The sequence below is a fragment of the Onychomys torridus genome, chromosome 8, assembly GCF_903995425.1.
Source record: "Onychomys torridus chromosome 8, mOncTor1.1, whole genome shotgun sequence".
NCBI lineage: Eukaryota > Metazoa > Chordata > Mammalia > Rodentia > Cricetidae > Onychomys > Onychomys torridus.
Window position 1 is genome coordinate 58,839,549 of NC_050450.1, and position 14,444 is coordinate 58,853,992.

General features: G+C 54.4%; 3 protein-coding genes across 13 annotated transcripts in view; 2 read left to right on the forward strand and 1 right to left on the reverse strand.

Moving 5' to 3' along the window:
* Positions 1–5,437, forward strand: part of Mink1 (misshapen like kinase 1) — a 41,964-nt gene extending 36,527 nt beyond the window's left edge. For 3 of the 11 annotated variants that reach the window (XM_036194739.1, XM_036194746.1, XM_036194744.1), the window contains 15 exons: positions 69–187; positions 410–498; positions 689–712; positions 827–990; positions 1,291–1,396; positions 1,477–1,632; positions 1,769–1,877; positions 2,604–2,771; positions 2,880–3,023; positions 3,221–3,355; positions 3,468–3,568; positions 3,645–3,794; positions 3,883–4,042; positions 4,138–4,277; positions 4,608–5,437. In XM_036194739.1, the coding sequence (XP_036050632.1) occupies positions 69–187; positions 410–498; positions 689–712; positions 827–990; positions 1,291–1,396; positions 1,477–1,632; positions 1,769–1,877; positions 2,604–2,771; positions 2,880–3,023; positions 3,221–3,355; positions 3,468–3,568; positions 3,645–3,794; positions 3,883–4,042; positions 4,138–4,277; positions 4,608–4,691 (1,849 nt within the window). In that variant the 3' untranslated portion in view covers positions 4,692–5,437. The remainder of the gene's footprint in view (positions 1–68; positions 188–409; positions 499–688; positions 713–826; positions 991–1,290; positions 1,397–1,476; positions 1,633–1,768; positions 1,878–2,603; positions 2,772–2,879; positions 3,024–3,220; positions 3,356–3,467; positions 3,569–3,644; positions 3,795–3,882; positions 4,043–4,137; positions 4,278–4,607) is intronic. The other 8 variants (XM_036194743.1, XM_036194747.1, XM_036194750.1 and 5 more) reach the window with 5 other exon arrangements.
* Positions 5,438–5,817: 380 nt separating this feature from the next.
* On the reverse strand, positions 5,818–10,193 carry Chrne (cholinergic receptor nicotinic epsilon subunit). The gene is made up of 12 exons (XM_036194751.1): positions 10,135–10,193; positions 9,781–9,923; positions 9,644–9,688; positions 9,427–9,536; positions 9,148–9,303; positions 8,587–8,687; positions 8,076–8,276; positions 7,883–7,997; positions 6,594–6,708; positions 6,334–6,520; positions 6,140–6,246; positions 5,818–6,057 (listed from the first exon to the last, which is right to left on the reverse strand). Exons 1-12 carry the CDS (start codon positions 10,178–10,180, stop codon positions 5,902–5,904), a joined length of 1,482 nt encoding a protein of 493 aa, XP_036050644.1. The 5' UTR covers positions 10,181–10,193; the 3' UTR covers positions 5,818–5,901.
* On the forward strand, positions 6,959–8,589 carry C8H17orf107 (chromosome 8 C17orf107 homolog). The gene is made up of 2 exons (XM_036194752.1): positions 6,959–7,600; positions 7,682–8,589. The coding sequence occupies exons 1-2, from the start codon at positions 7,262–7,264 to the stop codon at positions 7,742–7,744; spliced, it is 402 nt and encodes a 133-aa protein (XP_036050645.1). The 5' UTR covers positions 6,959–7,261; the 3' UTR covers positions 7,745–8,589.
* Positions 10,194–14,444: the final 4,251 nt, after the last annotated feature.

Genomic DNA, 14,444 nt, shown 5'->3' on the forward strand with positions numbered 1-14,444 from the left:
GTCCTCCTACAGTGCAGTCACACTCACCGATGGGGACACATCCCTGACGGGCACTCTGTCCTTCACAGTAACCCTGACCTCAGGAGGAGTGACCCTGGCTGGGAGCGCTCAGACAGTGTCCTCCCGGCCTCTCAGGGACACCTCCCTCAGGCTGGCTCACTGGAGCGAAACCGAAACCGTGTGGGAGGTATGTCAGCCTGGGCCTAAGCCTGCTCTGGGCCTTGACTTTGCCTTGATCAACACTGAAAGCAGGCCCTATGGTGCCCTAGTGACCTAGGACCAGAATGCCACAGGGACAAGAGGGATGAGGGTGGAGTTGGGGCCCATGGTCAGCCCAGGGTGTGCGGCATGGGGCTGGGGCCACTTGTAGGTATCTGTGACCTCCTTTCTCCCACCCTACCATGCCCAGCCTCCACAAAACTGGACAGCTCCCCAGTGCTCTCCCCTGGGAACAAAGCCAAGCCTGAAGACCACCGTTCAAGGCCAGGCCGGCCCGCAGTGAGTGATCTGGGGGCGGGATGTGGAGCCTTCAGAGTCTCGGTCGGGCACTGGGGTCAGGGCCAGCTCCGTCACTAATGTGAGCAGACCGGGGAGTTCCAGACCTCACAGGGCACATCTCACGTTACTGACCTTCTCCCCATCTCTCCTGCTTCCTCCTGGCTGCCTTTTCCTCCTCTGCGGCCCCCAGAGCTATAAGCGAGCCATTGGTGAGGTTAGTGAGAGGGCTGTTGGGAGTCCTCTCTCCCCCTGTCCGAAGCTCCACCTGCCCCTTTGTATTGCTTCTGCCCGAGCCCACTGCATCCCTCACGTGGCTTCTTCCCTGCAGGATTTTGTGTTGCTCAAAGAGCGGACCCTGGATGAGGCCCCTAGGCCTCCCAAGAAGGCCATGGACTACTCCTCATCCAGTGAGGAGGTGGAGAGCAGTGAAGATGAGGAGGAGGAAGGCGATGGGGAGCCATCAGAGGGGAGCAGAGACACTCCTGGGGGCCGGTATGGGGTGTGCTAGGGCAGGGCCTCCCTCGTCAGGAAAGGAGAGCAGAGATGCAGGGGAGGGAACAGGGTGGAGTGCCAGCTCCCCACCTCTTCCAGTGTTCTGTCGGTTGTGGGGGACCCTTTCAGATGCCCCTCTGTCTCTTTGCCAGCCTGCCCTGAGGGCCACTCAGAAAACACCTGAGTCAGTGAGGGCTTTACAGGAGACTGAGCCCAAGTCTCTGGCTGTCTGTCATCTGCTTCCTGTGGCACTGTATGGCAGGCAGGACCTGGAAGGCCCCACCTCCCTCTTTCCCACAGCAGTGATGGAGACACGGACAGCGTCAGCACCATGGTGGTTCACGATGTTGAGGAGATAGCCGGGACCCAGCCCCCGTATGGGGGAGGCACCATGGTGGTCCAGCGTGTGAGTGGGCCTCCCTGCCCTCCTCCGTACCTGCGCCAGGCCCTCTGCTGCCCTACCCTGACCCGCTCTCTGTTGTGCAGACTCCCGAAGAGGAGCGAAGTCTGCTGCTCGCTGACAGCAATGGCTACACAAACCTGCCAGATGTGGTCCAGCCCAGCCACTCCCCCACTGAGAGCAGCCAAGGTCAAAGCCCTCCCGCAAAGGATGGAGGCAGTGATGTACGTGTGCTGGAGCAGGTCCGCCACTGAAGAAAGATCCCTGGGGTTCGCAGAGTGGGGCGATGGGAGCGCGTGGTGGCCGAAGCAAGGCATATGGACGGCTCAGTAGGAGCCTGAGGCCTGTCCTGTTCCTTGACTCTTCCCTCCCCCACAGTACCAGTCTCGTGGGTTGGTAAAGGCCCCTGGGAAGAGCTCTTTCACCATGTTTGTGGATCTAGGGATCTACCAGCCCGGAGGCAGTGGGGATACCATCCCGATCACAGGTGAGGACAGGAGGCTCAGTCTGCCTTGAGGCTGGAGTCCAGAGCCAGACTGGACACAGCTCTTTGAGAATGTAGCATTGCAGAGTATCAGCATGGGGCTGAAGAGATGGTTCAGTGGTTAAAAGTACCTGCTATTCTTCCAAAGAACCCAAATTTGGTTCCCAGCACCCACATCAGATACCTCACAACCTCCTATAACTTCTGGTCTGGGGAATCTGATGCTTCTTCTGGCCTTCATGGATAACTGAACACATAGAAAAGAAAGAAAATTTTTTTTTAATTATTATTATTATTATTATTATTTTTCAAGACAGGTTTCTCTGTGTAACAGCCCTGGCTGTCCTGGAACTTGTTCTGTAGACCAGGCTGGCCTCAAACTCAGAGATCCACCTGCCTCTGCTTCCCGGGTGCTGGGATTAGAGGCCTGTGCCTGTGGCCTCTTTTTTGAGACTTAGCCCATGCCCAGGGAGGGCTTTGAGGGGCAGTTGCTCAGGGTGGCTAAAGGAACCGGGCAGAAGTTGAATGTTGAGTAACAGAGGTAGTGAGCCAGACCTTGACCTCAAGGCCATGGTTCTTTTATCTCTTCGTATGCCTCTGTTCTGAAGTCTTCCCCTTCCCCTTCCCCTTCTGAATATTCCAAAGTGTCGAGATCAGATATAGGGGCATAGGAATAAAAACAGACACTAGAGGGCTGCAGCCCACCCTCCCTCCTCTTCATCTTGGCAGCCCTAGTAGGTGGAGAGGGTGGTCGTCTTGATCAGCTGCAGTTTGATGTGAGGAAGGGCTCTGTGGTCAACGTCAACCCCACCAACACCCGGGCTCATAGTGAAACTCCTGAGATTCGCAAGTACAAGAAGCGATTCAATTCAGAGATCCTCTGTGCAGCCCTCTGGGGTAAGCCAGGGCTGAAAATGCTGGAAGGGGTCTTGGCACAGCTTTCGTGATCCTGGTCAGGGGAGAGCCTGGGTCTGCCTCTGACCTGTCCAAGGACTCCTATTGCAGGGGTCAACCTCCTGGTGGGCACAGAGAACGGGCTGATGTTGCTGGACCGAAGCGGGCAGGGCAAAGTGTATGGACTCATTGGGCGGCGACGCTTCCAGCAGATGGATGTCCTGGAAGGCCTCAACTTGCTCATCACCATCTCAGGTGCCTGTGTGGAGTTTGGGGACAAGGGTCTCAACTCTCTCTGGCTCTGTTTTGTTTTTTTTTTTTTTTTTTTCCCCTTTGTTTTGTTTTTGGTCGTTCCCTGTGGTTTGCAAAGAGCGTTGTGGGAAGCAGCAATGGGGCCTTCAATGAGAATAGGTGTGAGTTTTTATGCATGTATGTGTATGTCCATCTCTCAGGGAAAAGGAACAAACTTCGGGTATATTACCTGTCCTGGCTTCGGAATAAGATTCTGCACAATGACCCAGAGGTGGAGAAGAAGCAAGGGTGGACCACTGTGGGGGACATGGAGGGCTGCGGCCACTATCGTGTTGGTGAGGATGCCACAACACAGTAGCCAGGGAGACACCAGGTCTGGGCTGAGTACAGAGATTTGCAAAAGCCAGACAGTGGAAGTCACTGTGTCTCCCTCTTTCCTGCCCCCAGTGAAATATGAGCGTATTAAGTTCCTGGTCATCGCCCTGAAGAACTCCGTGGAGGTGTATGCCTGGGCTCCCAAACCCTACCACAAATTCATGGCCTTCAAGGTAAATGGGGCCTCATCCTTCCGACCATTCCAGTGTTGTGCTCCTGCGCTTGTTCCTGAGCCTTCTCTCTCCACAGTCCTTTGCCGACCTCCCTCACCGCCCTCTGCTGGTGGACCTGACCGTAGAGGAGGGCCAGCGGCTCAAGGTCATCTATGGCTCCAGTGCCGGCTTCCATGCTGTGGATGTTGACTCTGGGAACAGCTACGACATCTACATCCCTGTCCATGTAAGCTTAGCAGGGCTGGGGGGCAAGTGAGGCCAGCCCATTCTGGACATCAGACATGGGGACCCACCCAACCCCTTCCTCTCCCTAGATCCAGAGCCAGATCACGCCCCATGCCATCATCTTCCTCCCCAACACTGACGGCATGGAGATGCTGCTGTGCTATGAAGATGAGGGTGTCTACGTCAACACTTATGGGCGGATCATCAAGGATGTGGTGCTGCAGTGGGGAGAGATGCCCACCTCTGTGGGTAAGTGAAGGGCTGGGCCACCTCCCAGACCGTTTGCCCTGAGGTGACCAGGACCACAAGCTCCTTACAGCCCTTCTGTTGTCTTCCCCCTTCAGCCTACATCTGCTCCAACCAGATAATGGGCTGGGGTGAGAAAGCCATTGAGATCCGCTCAGTGGAGACAGGCCACCTGGATGGGGTCTTCATGCACAAGCGAGCCCAGAGACTCAAGTTCCTGTGTGAGCGGAATGATAAGGTGAGGAGGCAACGTGGCCCTGTGCCAGGCTGACTCCAGACCTTGTGCTGGGCAGATCTGGGCGGCCAAGTGCTTCTGCTGTTCCCCTCAAAGCAGCCCCTCCCTCTGGAGCGGCCAGAGCAGCCCCCTCCTTCCCCTTGGGTTCTGTAGTCTCTACCCCAGGGGTCTGGTAACACACCTTTGCCTTTCATGGGGGGCGGTGGGGAGAAACCTGAGTCCTTGTGAAGCTTCTCTCTCTTGTCTTTCCCAGTTGAGGATCCCCCACCCGCACACACACACAGACACACTTACACACTTTAGCCCTTGGTGACACTTTTCTACCTCATCCAGGTATTTTTTGCCTCAGTCCGCTCTGGGGGAAGCAGCCAAGTTTACTTTATGACTCTGAACCGTAACTGCATCATGAACTGGTGACCAGTCCCCGACATGGACCCAGCTCTCTCCCCACAGCCAGAGTACCCAGGCCGCCCCTCCCCTAACCTGCCCCCCCTTGGGCTTTTTGCTTTTACTGGTTTGAATCACTGGAGCCTGCTGGGAACGTGACCTCTGATCCCTGAAGCTTTTGTGATCACGTGACCATCCTTTCTCCCAACATGTTTTCAAAACTGTGCCTGTCCCCAACTTTGGGGGGATGACACAGTTTCCCCTTACCAGGAATTGAGTGGGACTTGCCCCTCCCCTTTTCTCCACTTAAGAGGAGAGTGCTTGGGGCTTGGACTCCCTTACCCCATTGCTGCTGACTGAGCAGGGCCCTGTACCCCTTTATTTGCACGCCAGGGGAGCCGGCTCCCCCCTTGAATGTACCAGACTCTGGGGGGGGGTCACTGGGCCCTGGGTTCTGGGGGGGGGGTTCACCAGCCACTCCAGGGGCAGGGACCAGGTCCTCATTTTCTGAAAGCACTTTAATGATTCCCCTCCCCCCAGGCCCCAGGGAATGGAGGAGGGACCCCACAGCCAAAACATTCCTCCTTTCCCACCCTCCCCCAGCCTCTCCCCTTCCCTAGAGGGAGAGAGCTCGGAGCTCCCCCCTCCTACCCCCTTGCTTGCATCTGTATATAGTGTGAGCAGCAAGTAGCCCTTCTCCGTCCTGTATCCTTTCTCTATGTAGTGGCCTTGGATATCCCGTTTGTTAATAAAGACAATTCAACCAGCTCCCACCATTTTGAGATCCCACCATTGTTTTCTCTCAATCCTGGATGCTTTCCAGGGAGCACTTTCAGAGTTGGGAATGCAGAGGATGGAGGAGAGGTGTTAGAATCTGGTAAGTCAGTCTTAGGAGATGAAGTGAGGTGGATGGTTAGGCCAGGAAACCTAGAAGACATGACAGAGAGGGCCAGGGCATTCCTGGCTTCAGCGTTCCTATGTCTAGGTCTGTGCAAAGCCTCATTGGCTATCAACCGGGTGAGATGGCCCAAGGGAGCCAAGAGGTAGTGAGACTGTCCCAGAGGGTTGGCGTCAGGTGCCTGGCCAAACCACCCATCTCCTTATGCCGACCCGGAGGAGCCAGACCTGCCCACATGGCCGCACCAACCCCTCCTGGAAGTTCACAAAACAGATTTATTATCAGCCTGTTTTCAAAATCGACTTCTTGCAGGGGACGGGTGGAGTGGGTGCTGGTGCAGGCTCATGGTTGGATACATGGTGGATAGGGGAGATCAGGAACTTGGTTGAAGTAACCCCCAAGGAAGATGAGGCAGGAACCGACGCTGAAGAGTACCAAAGCTGCCCAAAAGCAGATGTTGTCAAGGGCCTTCCCCATGCGCACCCAGTCGGACACTTCCTGTGAGACACAGCTTAGTCCACGGGCGAAAGGATGGAGGGAGGGAAGGGCCGGAGCACCACTCACCCTCAGCCTAACCCACCTCTCCATTGGCTTCCTGGTCTCGTGTGTTCTCAGCCACAAAGTTCACAGCATCCACACAACAGCGGATTTCAGGGGATGCGGCACCCAGGTTCTGACAGAGGGCCGCTGAAAGGGCAACACCCGGTGCTGGGTCAGTAAAGAGCTTCCCCAACTTCGACTGTCTGCCTTTGACCCACCGAGAACAGTGCTCACCGGTCCAAGTTCCATGCCGATATCTCTGCCCCTCAAATACAAGCTCGCTCCGCGGCTTTTTCAGGATGAGCTCCTCTGCTCGGAGCAGAATGCCCACAGACGAGGCACGCCTCGCAGGCGGGGCAGCTCGGGGAGCCTCTGGGGGTGAGCTCCAGCCCAGGAGGCGTGGCAGTAGCTCCAATAAAATCTGTGGCCAGGGCAGAGGTAAGGGCCAAGCCCGCCTCCCACCCTGGGCTGTCCTTTCCTCAACCAGCGCTTACTTGTCTCAGCCGAGGGGATGTGGCGTGAGTGGTCGGCGTCCGCAAAGACACGTTGAGCACGATGACGCAATTCATAACAATGAGCGTGGCAACCACCATGACGAAAATGAGATACCTGAGATACCCAAAAGGCATGATGTCACAGCTAGCTGCCCTCTACCTCACAAACACCTCTGCACAAGTGGTGGGGTTCCTCCCCTTACTAACCCTGCACCACCACGCCAGAATTGTCCCCGCCCCTCTGCACCTACCATCTGTTCGGACATGAAGGGGACTCCCAGCAACTTGGACACCCTGCTGTGGGTCTACCACTTCCACAGCTCCACCGAGGTAAGAGTATGAGAATGGCCACCCAAAGGCGGAGACATCTGGAGACATCTCCAGCGCCTGGGGATGTGGCCCTTTCCCTGTAACCAGACCACTCCACTCCCCCTGCTTCTCCAGGTGGCCCTACAGCCCCCGCTTCTATCTTCCCTGGAACTTGCTGTGGCCGCAGCTCAGGAATATCTGGTGCAAAGGTTCAGAGAACTTAAGTCCCAGGAGTCCCTGGAATCCGATCAGCCGCCTGCCCAGAAGGCCACCTTAGGGCTGGTGCTAAGAGAAGCTGCGACCAGCATCATGAGCTTTGGCGCCACCTTGTTAGAGGTGCAGCTCTGGGGGATTGAGGGATGGGAAGAAAAGGGGGAGGGCGAAAACAGGGACCTCTAGCCCCTGTGCCCTCAATGCAGATCTCAGCCCTATGGCTACAGCAGGAGGTGCAGAGACTGGACAGCAGCGATGGTTGCCTGGGCCCAGCCCCGGACACTGGGGATCCGGGTAGGGCGCTGGCCCGTGTAGCCCTGGCCGCAGGGCAGGGGATTCGGCAAGCTGGAGCAGCCGCTGGCGCAAGTGTCCGGTACCTGATCCAGGGGGCGTGGCTGTGCCTGTGTGGACGTGGTTTGCACGGGTCCACCTCATCCCTGCAACAAACCCTACGCCAGCTGGGCCTTGGGGTCCCCCGGGATCCGGTGCGTTAGGAATAAGGGGCGGGATACGGGTCAGAGGAAGTGGGATTGAGGATATACTGAGCCAAACTGACCTCTCAACAGAGACACTCTGGAGACCTCAAGGTGGCATCCAGCAGCAGTGAGGAGAACCAGGGGACCAAATAATCCATCATTGTCCCAGCCCCACCCTGTGTCCAAATAAAAGCCCAGAACGGGACAACTGCAAGTCCCCTAACGCCAGCCTTCTTTGGCTCCGCCCTCCATGCTGGTACACCACCTCTGTGGGATCCACTTTGAGGTTACCTGCCCAGCAGTGGCACGCTCAGAGATGTCTCTGGAATTTTCTGGGCAATTAGGAACAAGAAGACAGTCTGGGCTAGCAGGACGTTGATTGAGACAGTGCATTTCTGGCCACCAGCTGGAGGGAGCATGCTGTGAGAGGCATCCCAGGGAGCGAGCCCAGCCTGGAGTTTAGGAGTCAGGGGTCACCCCTTACCCTGAGCAGGCAGGAAGTAAGCGAGCAGCACCAAGCCAGAAATGAGCACACAAGGTACGATGATGTTGATGACGTAAAAAAGTGGCTTCCGGCGGATGATGAGCGTGTAGATGACATCAGTTTCTCCTGGGACTTCTGTAGGGCCTCCCTCATAGCGGCGAATCATGCCTGGGCAGTAGTCGATGGCCCATTCTCCATTCTCTGCAGGACGTGGGGCACAGTCAGCCCACATACCTGCAACTCCAGGCTGAGTGGGTGGGTGCAGCTGTCTGGGCCTGTGTGAACCACTTGGACCCTGGGCTGTCAGCATGGGGGAAGTATAGGCAGAGAGGGGCATTCCTGGTAAGGGTGCAGAACAGACCATAGGGAAGAGAGCGGCCTAGTGTGACAACTGAGATGGACTTCAAGAAGAGCCAGCTCAAGCAGTGCGGCCCAAGTCAACCCCACGCTGCAAGTCCCCTCCTTGGACCTCACGTGAGAAAGGGTTTTTGCAAAAGGGATAGGCCTTCACCAGTAAAAGCTTCGGTATCGATGTCAATGTTGTCGATGGTCTTGCCGTTGTCATCCACTGCAAAGATGAACTCCACCTCTTCAGCATTGTAGGTCTGGGAGCTGTGAAACAGGGCCAGGCTTCACCCTAGAAGCTGGGGCCCCCCTTAGTCCCTCCCCGGAAGCTTGGGTCTGGAAGGGCTCTAGGGCTCCACTTTTGCCCGCATTCCCTCCCCTTCCCCCCCCCCCCCAGCACATCTTCCAGATCTACTTCCTTTTGGTCTGGTTTGGTTGCAACAAGGGCTTGCCATGTGGTTCAAGGACCTCCTGGACTCACGTGATTTTTACACCTCACACTCCTCCTTAGGAGTAGCTGGGACTATGGGATAAAAACCACAAGATGGCAGCAAGAAGCCTGTGCCCGCCCCTACTGCAAACCCAGGTCCAGCTTCCCCTCATTTCTGTGCCTCACTCCACCATCTACCTGCACAGTCCTTCCCCAGAGACCCCACCTGCTCCTCCACATCAGGCCCTGCCCCCTGCTCTAGGCCCCCAGTCTCCTGCTTGAAGTGACTCTTCCCACCGAAAAATGAGAGAGCAGTTCTGCCAGTCGAAGGGGAAGTAGGTGACCTCCACTGCGCAGGTGCTGCGGTAGATGGCCGGGGGCAGCCAACTCACAAAGCCTCCCTCGTAGACCAGAACATTGCACTCGTAGGCCACTCCAAACTGCCCATCGATACTGTGAAGACCAAGCTTTTCACAGTATTGAAAAGACCACTGGACCTCTTCCACCAACCAAGTCCCCCAGAATCAGTCGTCCCCCCCCCCCACCCTGCAGCCTGGCCTCTTGGCCAATCCTCACTTGTTTTCCAGAACAATCTCTGGCAGCCATACAAATTCTGAAGGGACCCGCAGGGTTTCAAGGCCGGCAAAATCAGCCTTGCTGAAGTTGAGTCGATAGTCCTGCCAGTCCTAAGAGGTGGAGGGGAGAAGGGTGTGTGCTCGCCATCTCCCACCCGGTAGGAAGAAAGGGGTTGGTTGGCTGGGAACCCTCACACTGCTCCCCAGATCTGACTCACAATTCCGATCCAGACGCTGGTGGTCAGGGTCTCCTCCTTCTCATTCTACAAGAGGAATAAACCTGTCTGGTTCCAGGAGTTAGGGCTGAAAGTGAGAGTGCAGGCTTAGGATTGGGGGGGGGGGGGGGGCATCTTACCAGTGAGATGAGGTTGGTTAGGGTGACCTTGAGGGTGACGGTAACAGTGTCCTCAGGCCTCCTAACTGGCCGGGATTCTGGGTCATAATTGTCGAAGAGATGGTGATACAGGTTCAGCTCCTCATTCTTGCTCTCAGTTCTGCCTGGGGTACATCGAGAAGAAAGGGGTCACTGGACTTGAAGCAACAGCCTGGAAGGTTTCTCTCTGCCCCCGGGCCTGTGCAGACTTCCTGTGTGTATCTTTCTGGGTTTCTACTAAACCAACAATATTGTATCAAGTACTATCTCCGTCTACACCTAGTCCCTTGGGGTTGGGATACAGGTCCACCTGGCTCCCCTGATCCCTGTCCCTACCAAGAAGGGCCAAGAGAAGCATGGCGCTGAGCAGAGCCTCTGCCATCCTGCTGTCTGGTTCTCAGGGTTATTCTGAGCTTTGACAGGCTTGAGGGGCAGGCAGGCCAAGGTGCCTGTATGAAGAGGGGGAGGGTGTTAGTTCCGGGCTGGGTTAGGGGACTGTCACCGAATCCTTTGCCCTTGCTGCAGCTGGGGACAGTTTGGCTGCTTCCAGAGGCAGCTGCCTCATCCTGTGTCCCTCATCCACCCCATCCCAGCATCCTTTGCCTGGGCTTTAGTCAGCTCTGTAGACACAGACCTGATATCTCACAAGAGAAGCAAGCCTCTAATAACACTTGAAACCACAAGTCTTTAGGGTAGTCTTCGGTGTCGACCCCCATTCTCAACATGCCCTGGCATCCTCTGTGCAGCTGGCTGCCCTGTATTGGTGGTTCTGATGACAGCAGCTCAGGGAGAGAGCATCCTGTGCCTCCCATACAAACCCTTAGTTACTTTTTTTTTTTTTTTTCCCCAGACAGAGTTTCTCTGTGTAGCTTTGGCACCTGTCCTGATACTCACTCTGTAGCCCAGGCTGGCCTCAAACTCACAGAGATCTGCCTGCCTCTGCCTCCTGAGTGCTGAGATTAAAGGCGTGTGCCACCACCGCTCAGCTTGTTTTATTTGTTTTTAAGGCAAGTCGTGTATAGCTCAGGCTGGCCTTGAACTCCTGATCCTCTAGGCCTTTCAAGGGCTGGGACTGCAGGTGTGAGCACTGGTGCAGTGAAGTTCTCAGAAACTGCATTTGAAAAAAAGCTAGCTGGATGTTACTCATGGGGTAAGAAGTATAGGAATAATTTTGATTTTTGTTGGCTTTGGGAGGAGGGGATTTCTTGAGATAGGGTCTCACTATATAGGCCAGTCTAGCCTAGAACTTGTTGCATAGACCAAACTACACAATCCTCCTGCCTCATCTTCCTGGGTGCTGAGATTCCAGGCATGTGCTGCCACAATGCCCAGCCGGAAGCCCTTTATGCCTTAGGCCTTACACTTCGCCTCAGTCCAGCAAAGCAATCACTTCCGTCCTCAATGCATGAAGAGTCTACAGCTGAGGGTCATTCACACAGGTGCGTTGGTGATAAAGCCTAACTCACGAGTGAACTTTATTCATCCTGTGCCTCTGTGCTCATTTTACATTTCACAGACACGGTCATCATTTCTTCACTTCTTTCCTACCTGTGAGATTTCCGCAAACATCCAAGGCCCCTTGTCTGTTCCTCACACTCTCTTGAAGCCCATTTCTGCAACCTGTCTTATTATTTCTCATTTTCCACTGCGGATCCCAGAAAGCATCTGTGGGCGTGAGCTCACCACCTTGGAACGCCATGCTGGCTGCTTAATCCAGTCTCTAAGCTAAATGCAGACATTTGTTCAAACATCAGTGGGCACTTCCAATGCAGATACTATGATTATAGAGGTTCATGAGGGTTGCTTCTGGCCATGTGGTGGTGGCACATATTTTTAATCCCAGCATTTGGGAGGCAGAGGCAGGCAGACCTCTGAGTTCTAGGCCAGCCTAGGCTACAGAGTAAGTTCCAAGGCAGTCAGGGCTACACAGAGGAACCTTGTCTAAAAGAGAGGGGGGAAGGGAAGAAAAAAGGGAGGGGAAGCAAGGAGAAGGGAGGAGAGGGGCAGAGAGAAGCTTCTAGTATTCAGCAACAGGGAAACTCATGAAGAGAAACAGCTAGAAAGGATGTGGGTCAAGGTCAGATGAGCCATCGAGCTATTGGTGGATCAGCCCCTGGAAGACCTATCTTAAGAACATCAAGGCTTCCTACAGGCTTCCTGTAAACTTATCCACAGTGGCCACAATACTCTGGGGCAGTGTCTGCTGGGGACTGGTCAGGCCCTGCCTGAACTTTCTGCTGCTGTTTACCAGGTGCTCCCCTCTCTACTGACCTCTGGGTAACGCCTTTTTTTCTGTGTAGTTTCAGCCTCCTTACAACGTCTGCACCATTCACCATGATCCTGGCCCCAAACTGACCTCTTGGCTTCTCTGCAGATACAGCTAGTTCAGCCTTGGTTCCCATCACCATTTGCCTGAGGCCATAGGATAGTTCCAAACCCATGGTCACAGGGACAGCCTTGGCTAAAAGCTCAGTAAGTCACAAAACAAACCAAGAAGGCACCAGTGTGGGCCAATGAGATGGCTCAGGGTCGAGGTACTTTCTGCCAATGACGACCTGAGTTTGTTCCCCTGGACCCACCTGAAGAAAGGAGTGAGCAGACCAATTCTTGCAAATTGTCCTCTGACCTCCACCTTTGCGCACAGACATACATACACCACTGCCCCTTCCATTCCTGAGCATTAGGAGCAGAGCAGAAAGGGAGGAGAGGGATAACCTGGGGTGTAAGCCCCCCACCCCCACACTCCCTCAACCAGCTGGGGGTGTTGGGAACATGCCTGTGAGCCCGTGTTGGTTTTGTATTTGTATAATGAAAACTCCAGTTTCTCTGGGGGCTGACTTACAAGCTAGCAAAGATCCCTGCTCAACAGGAAGCCACTCCCTTCCCCAACTGCCCTTGGCTAGCAAGGCTGAACAGCTGCAATTGCCCCTGCCACAGAGCTTGGGGCTACTGCATCCTGGATACCAGGGCCCTTCTCAAAGGCCATGCCCCGGCTAGCCACAGGAGGGCTCCCTCTGGGTTTAGCACAAAGAGCTGCTCCCGTTTCCTAGCAGAGAAGGTGGGTTAGCAGAGCCAGGCTGAGGAACGTCCCTCTGGTAGACACTAACGCGGCACCTCTTCCCTCCTATGGATGCAAGCTGATGGCTGAGCCCTACTGGCTGGCTGTGTTCAAGGCATTTGGTAGAGTCTGCATGAATTACCTCCTGGACAAATAAACAGCCTAAATGAACTGCTGGCAGCCTTTCGCTGAGAACTGTTCTCTCCTACCACAGGTCCAGAGGATTGAAGGTGTGGTGGTCTGAATAAGAAGGGCTCTCATAGGCTCAAATATTTGCATACTTCCTCCCCAGCTGGTGAATTATTAGGAAAGAGATGTAGCCTTGCTGGAACAGGTGTGGCCTTGTTAGGGAGAACTGTCACTGGGGTGGGCTTTGAAGTTTCCACAGCCCTCGCCAGGCCCTTGTCTGTCTCTGCCTGTTGCCTGCGGATCAGGATCAGGATCTCTGGCACTGCTCCAGCACCATGCCTGTCTGCTTCTCACCATGATGACTACCACAGATCAGCCCTCTAAAACTGGAGGCAAGCTCCCAATTCGATGCTTTCTTCGGTGAATTGCCGTGGTCACAGCAAAGGAAGACTGACTAAGACCCTCCTGCTCCTTGACCAGGAGCCACTAGTTCCAGGGAGGAGACCTGACCCAAGCCAGGTCCCCGGGAATTCTGTCAAGCAGGCAGATCAGGAACACACTCTCGCTGCTACATTTGAGGTATGCCAGGCTGTTGGAGACAGTCGGGGAGAAGAGCAGCCTGCAGCAATCCAGTCTGGCCCAGAGGTTCCTGTGCTGGTCTCCTATAGGTTGTCTACCCAACACCTTTGTTGTTGTTGTTGTTGTTGTTGGAGACATGGCCTCACTATGTAGCTCTGGCTGGTCTCGTACTCAAGAGATCCTCCACACCTGGCTGTCCCAACACTCTTTTGGCTTAATGAATTACCCTAACATCTTTCTCTTAAGTCCCTCATTATTAGAATTTTTAGGATTTGAGATAGTTCTGTGGTAAAGTAGTTGCTGAGAATAGGAACCCTGGGTTCTTGAGCACTGAAAAAAAGTGGAATGTTTTCTTCTCATGGTACTGAGGATCCAGTTTACATCTCAAGTATGCTAGGCAAGTGCTCTATTGTTGAGCTGTATTTCTAGAGCTAAGAAGTAGAAGTTGTCTTTTTGTTTGTTTGAGACAGGGTTTTTCTGGGAAGCTCTGGACCCTGAATAGTTTGGAATTATATAGACTAGGCTAGCCTTAATCTCACAGGTCTGCCTCTACCTCCCAAGGGCTGGGATTAAAGGTGTGTACCACCATGCTTGGCTAAAAAAAATAATCTTTTTTATATAATAAATGTGTGTACATTCCAAAGTTTTACACGTATATGTAAATGTTTTTTATTTATTTATTTAGGGTATGAGGCATGCATGTACAGTCAGACCATGTGAGTTCTGGGGATCAAATTCAAGTCATCAGGCTCAGCAACTCTTCCCAGCTAAGCCCTCTGGCTAGCCCATAAAGTACAACATACTCAGATGTGGTAGTTCATGCCTATAAGCTCAGCCCTTAGGTGTTTTACGGTTTCTATTGCTGTGAAGGGACACCATG

What these genes read in the sequence shown, in the direction of transcription:
- C8H17orf107 (XM_036194752.1), top strand. Translation starts at nt 7,262, where the DNA reads ATGGGAAGAAAAGGGGGAGGGCGAAAACAGGGACCTCTAGCCCCTGTG. An exon ending in TTGGGGTCCCCCGGGATCCG is followed by an intron (nt 7,601 to 7,681) that starts GTGCGTTAGGAA and finishes ACCTCTCAACAG; the next exon opens with AGACACTCTGGAGACCTCAA.
- Chrne (XM_036194751.1), bottom strand. Translation starts at nt 10,180, where the DNA reads ATGGCAGAGGCTCTGCTCAGCGCCATGCTTCTCTTGGCCCTTCTTG. An exon ending in TAACCAACCTCATCTCACTG is followed by an intron (nt 9,689 to 9,780) that starts GTAAGATGCCCC and finishes TTCCTCTTGTAG; the next exon opens with AATGAGAAGGAGGAGACCCT. An exon ending in ACCAGGAAGCCAATGGAGAG is followed by an intron (nt 6,058 to 6,139) that starts GTGGGTTAGGCT and finishes TGTGTCTCACAG; the next exon opens with GAAGTGTCCGACTGGGTGCG.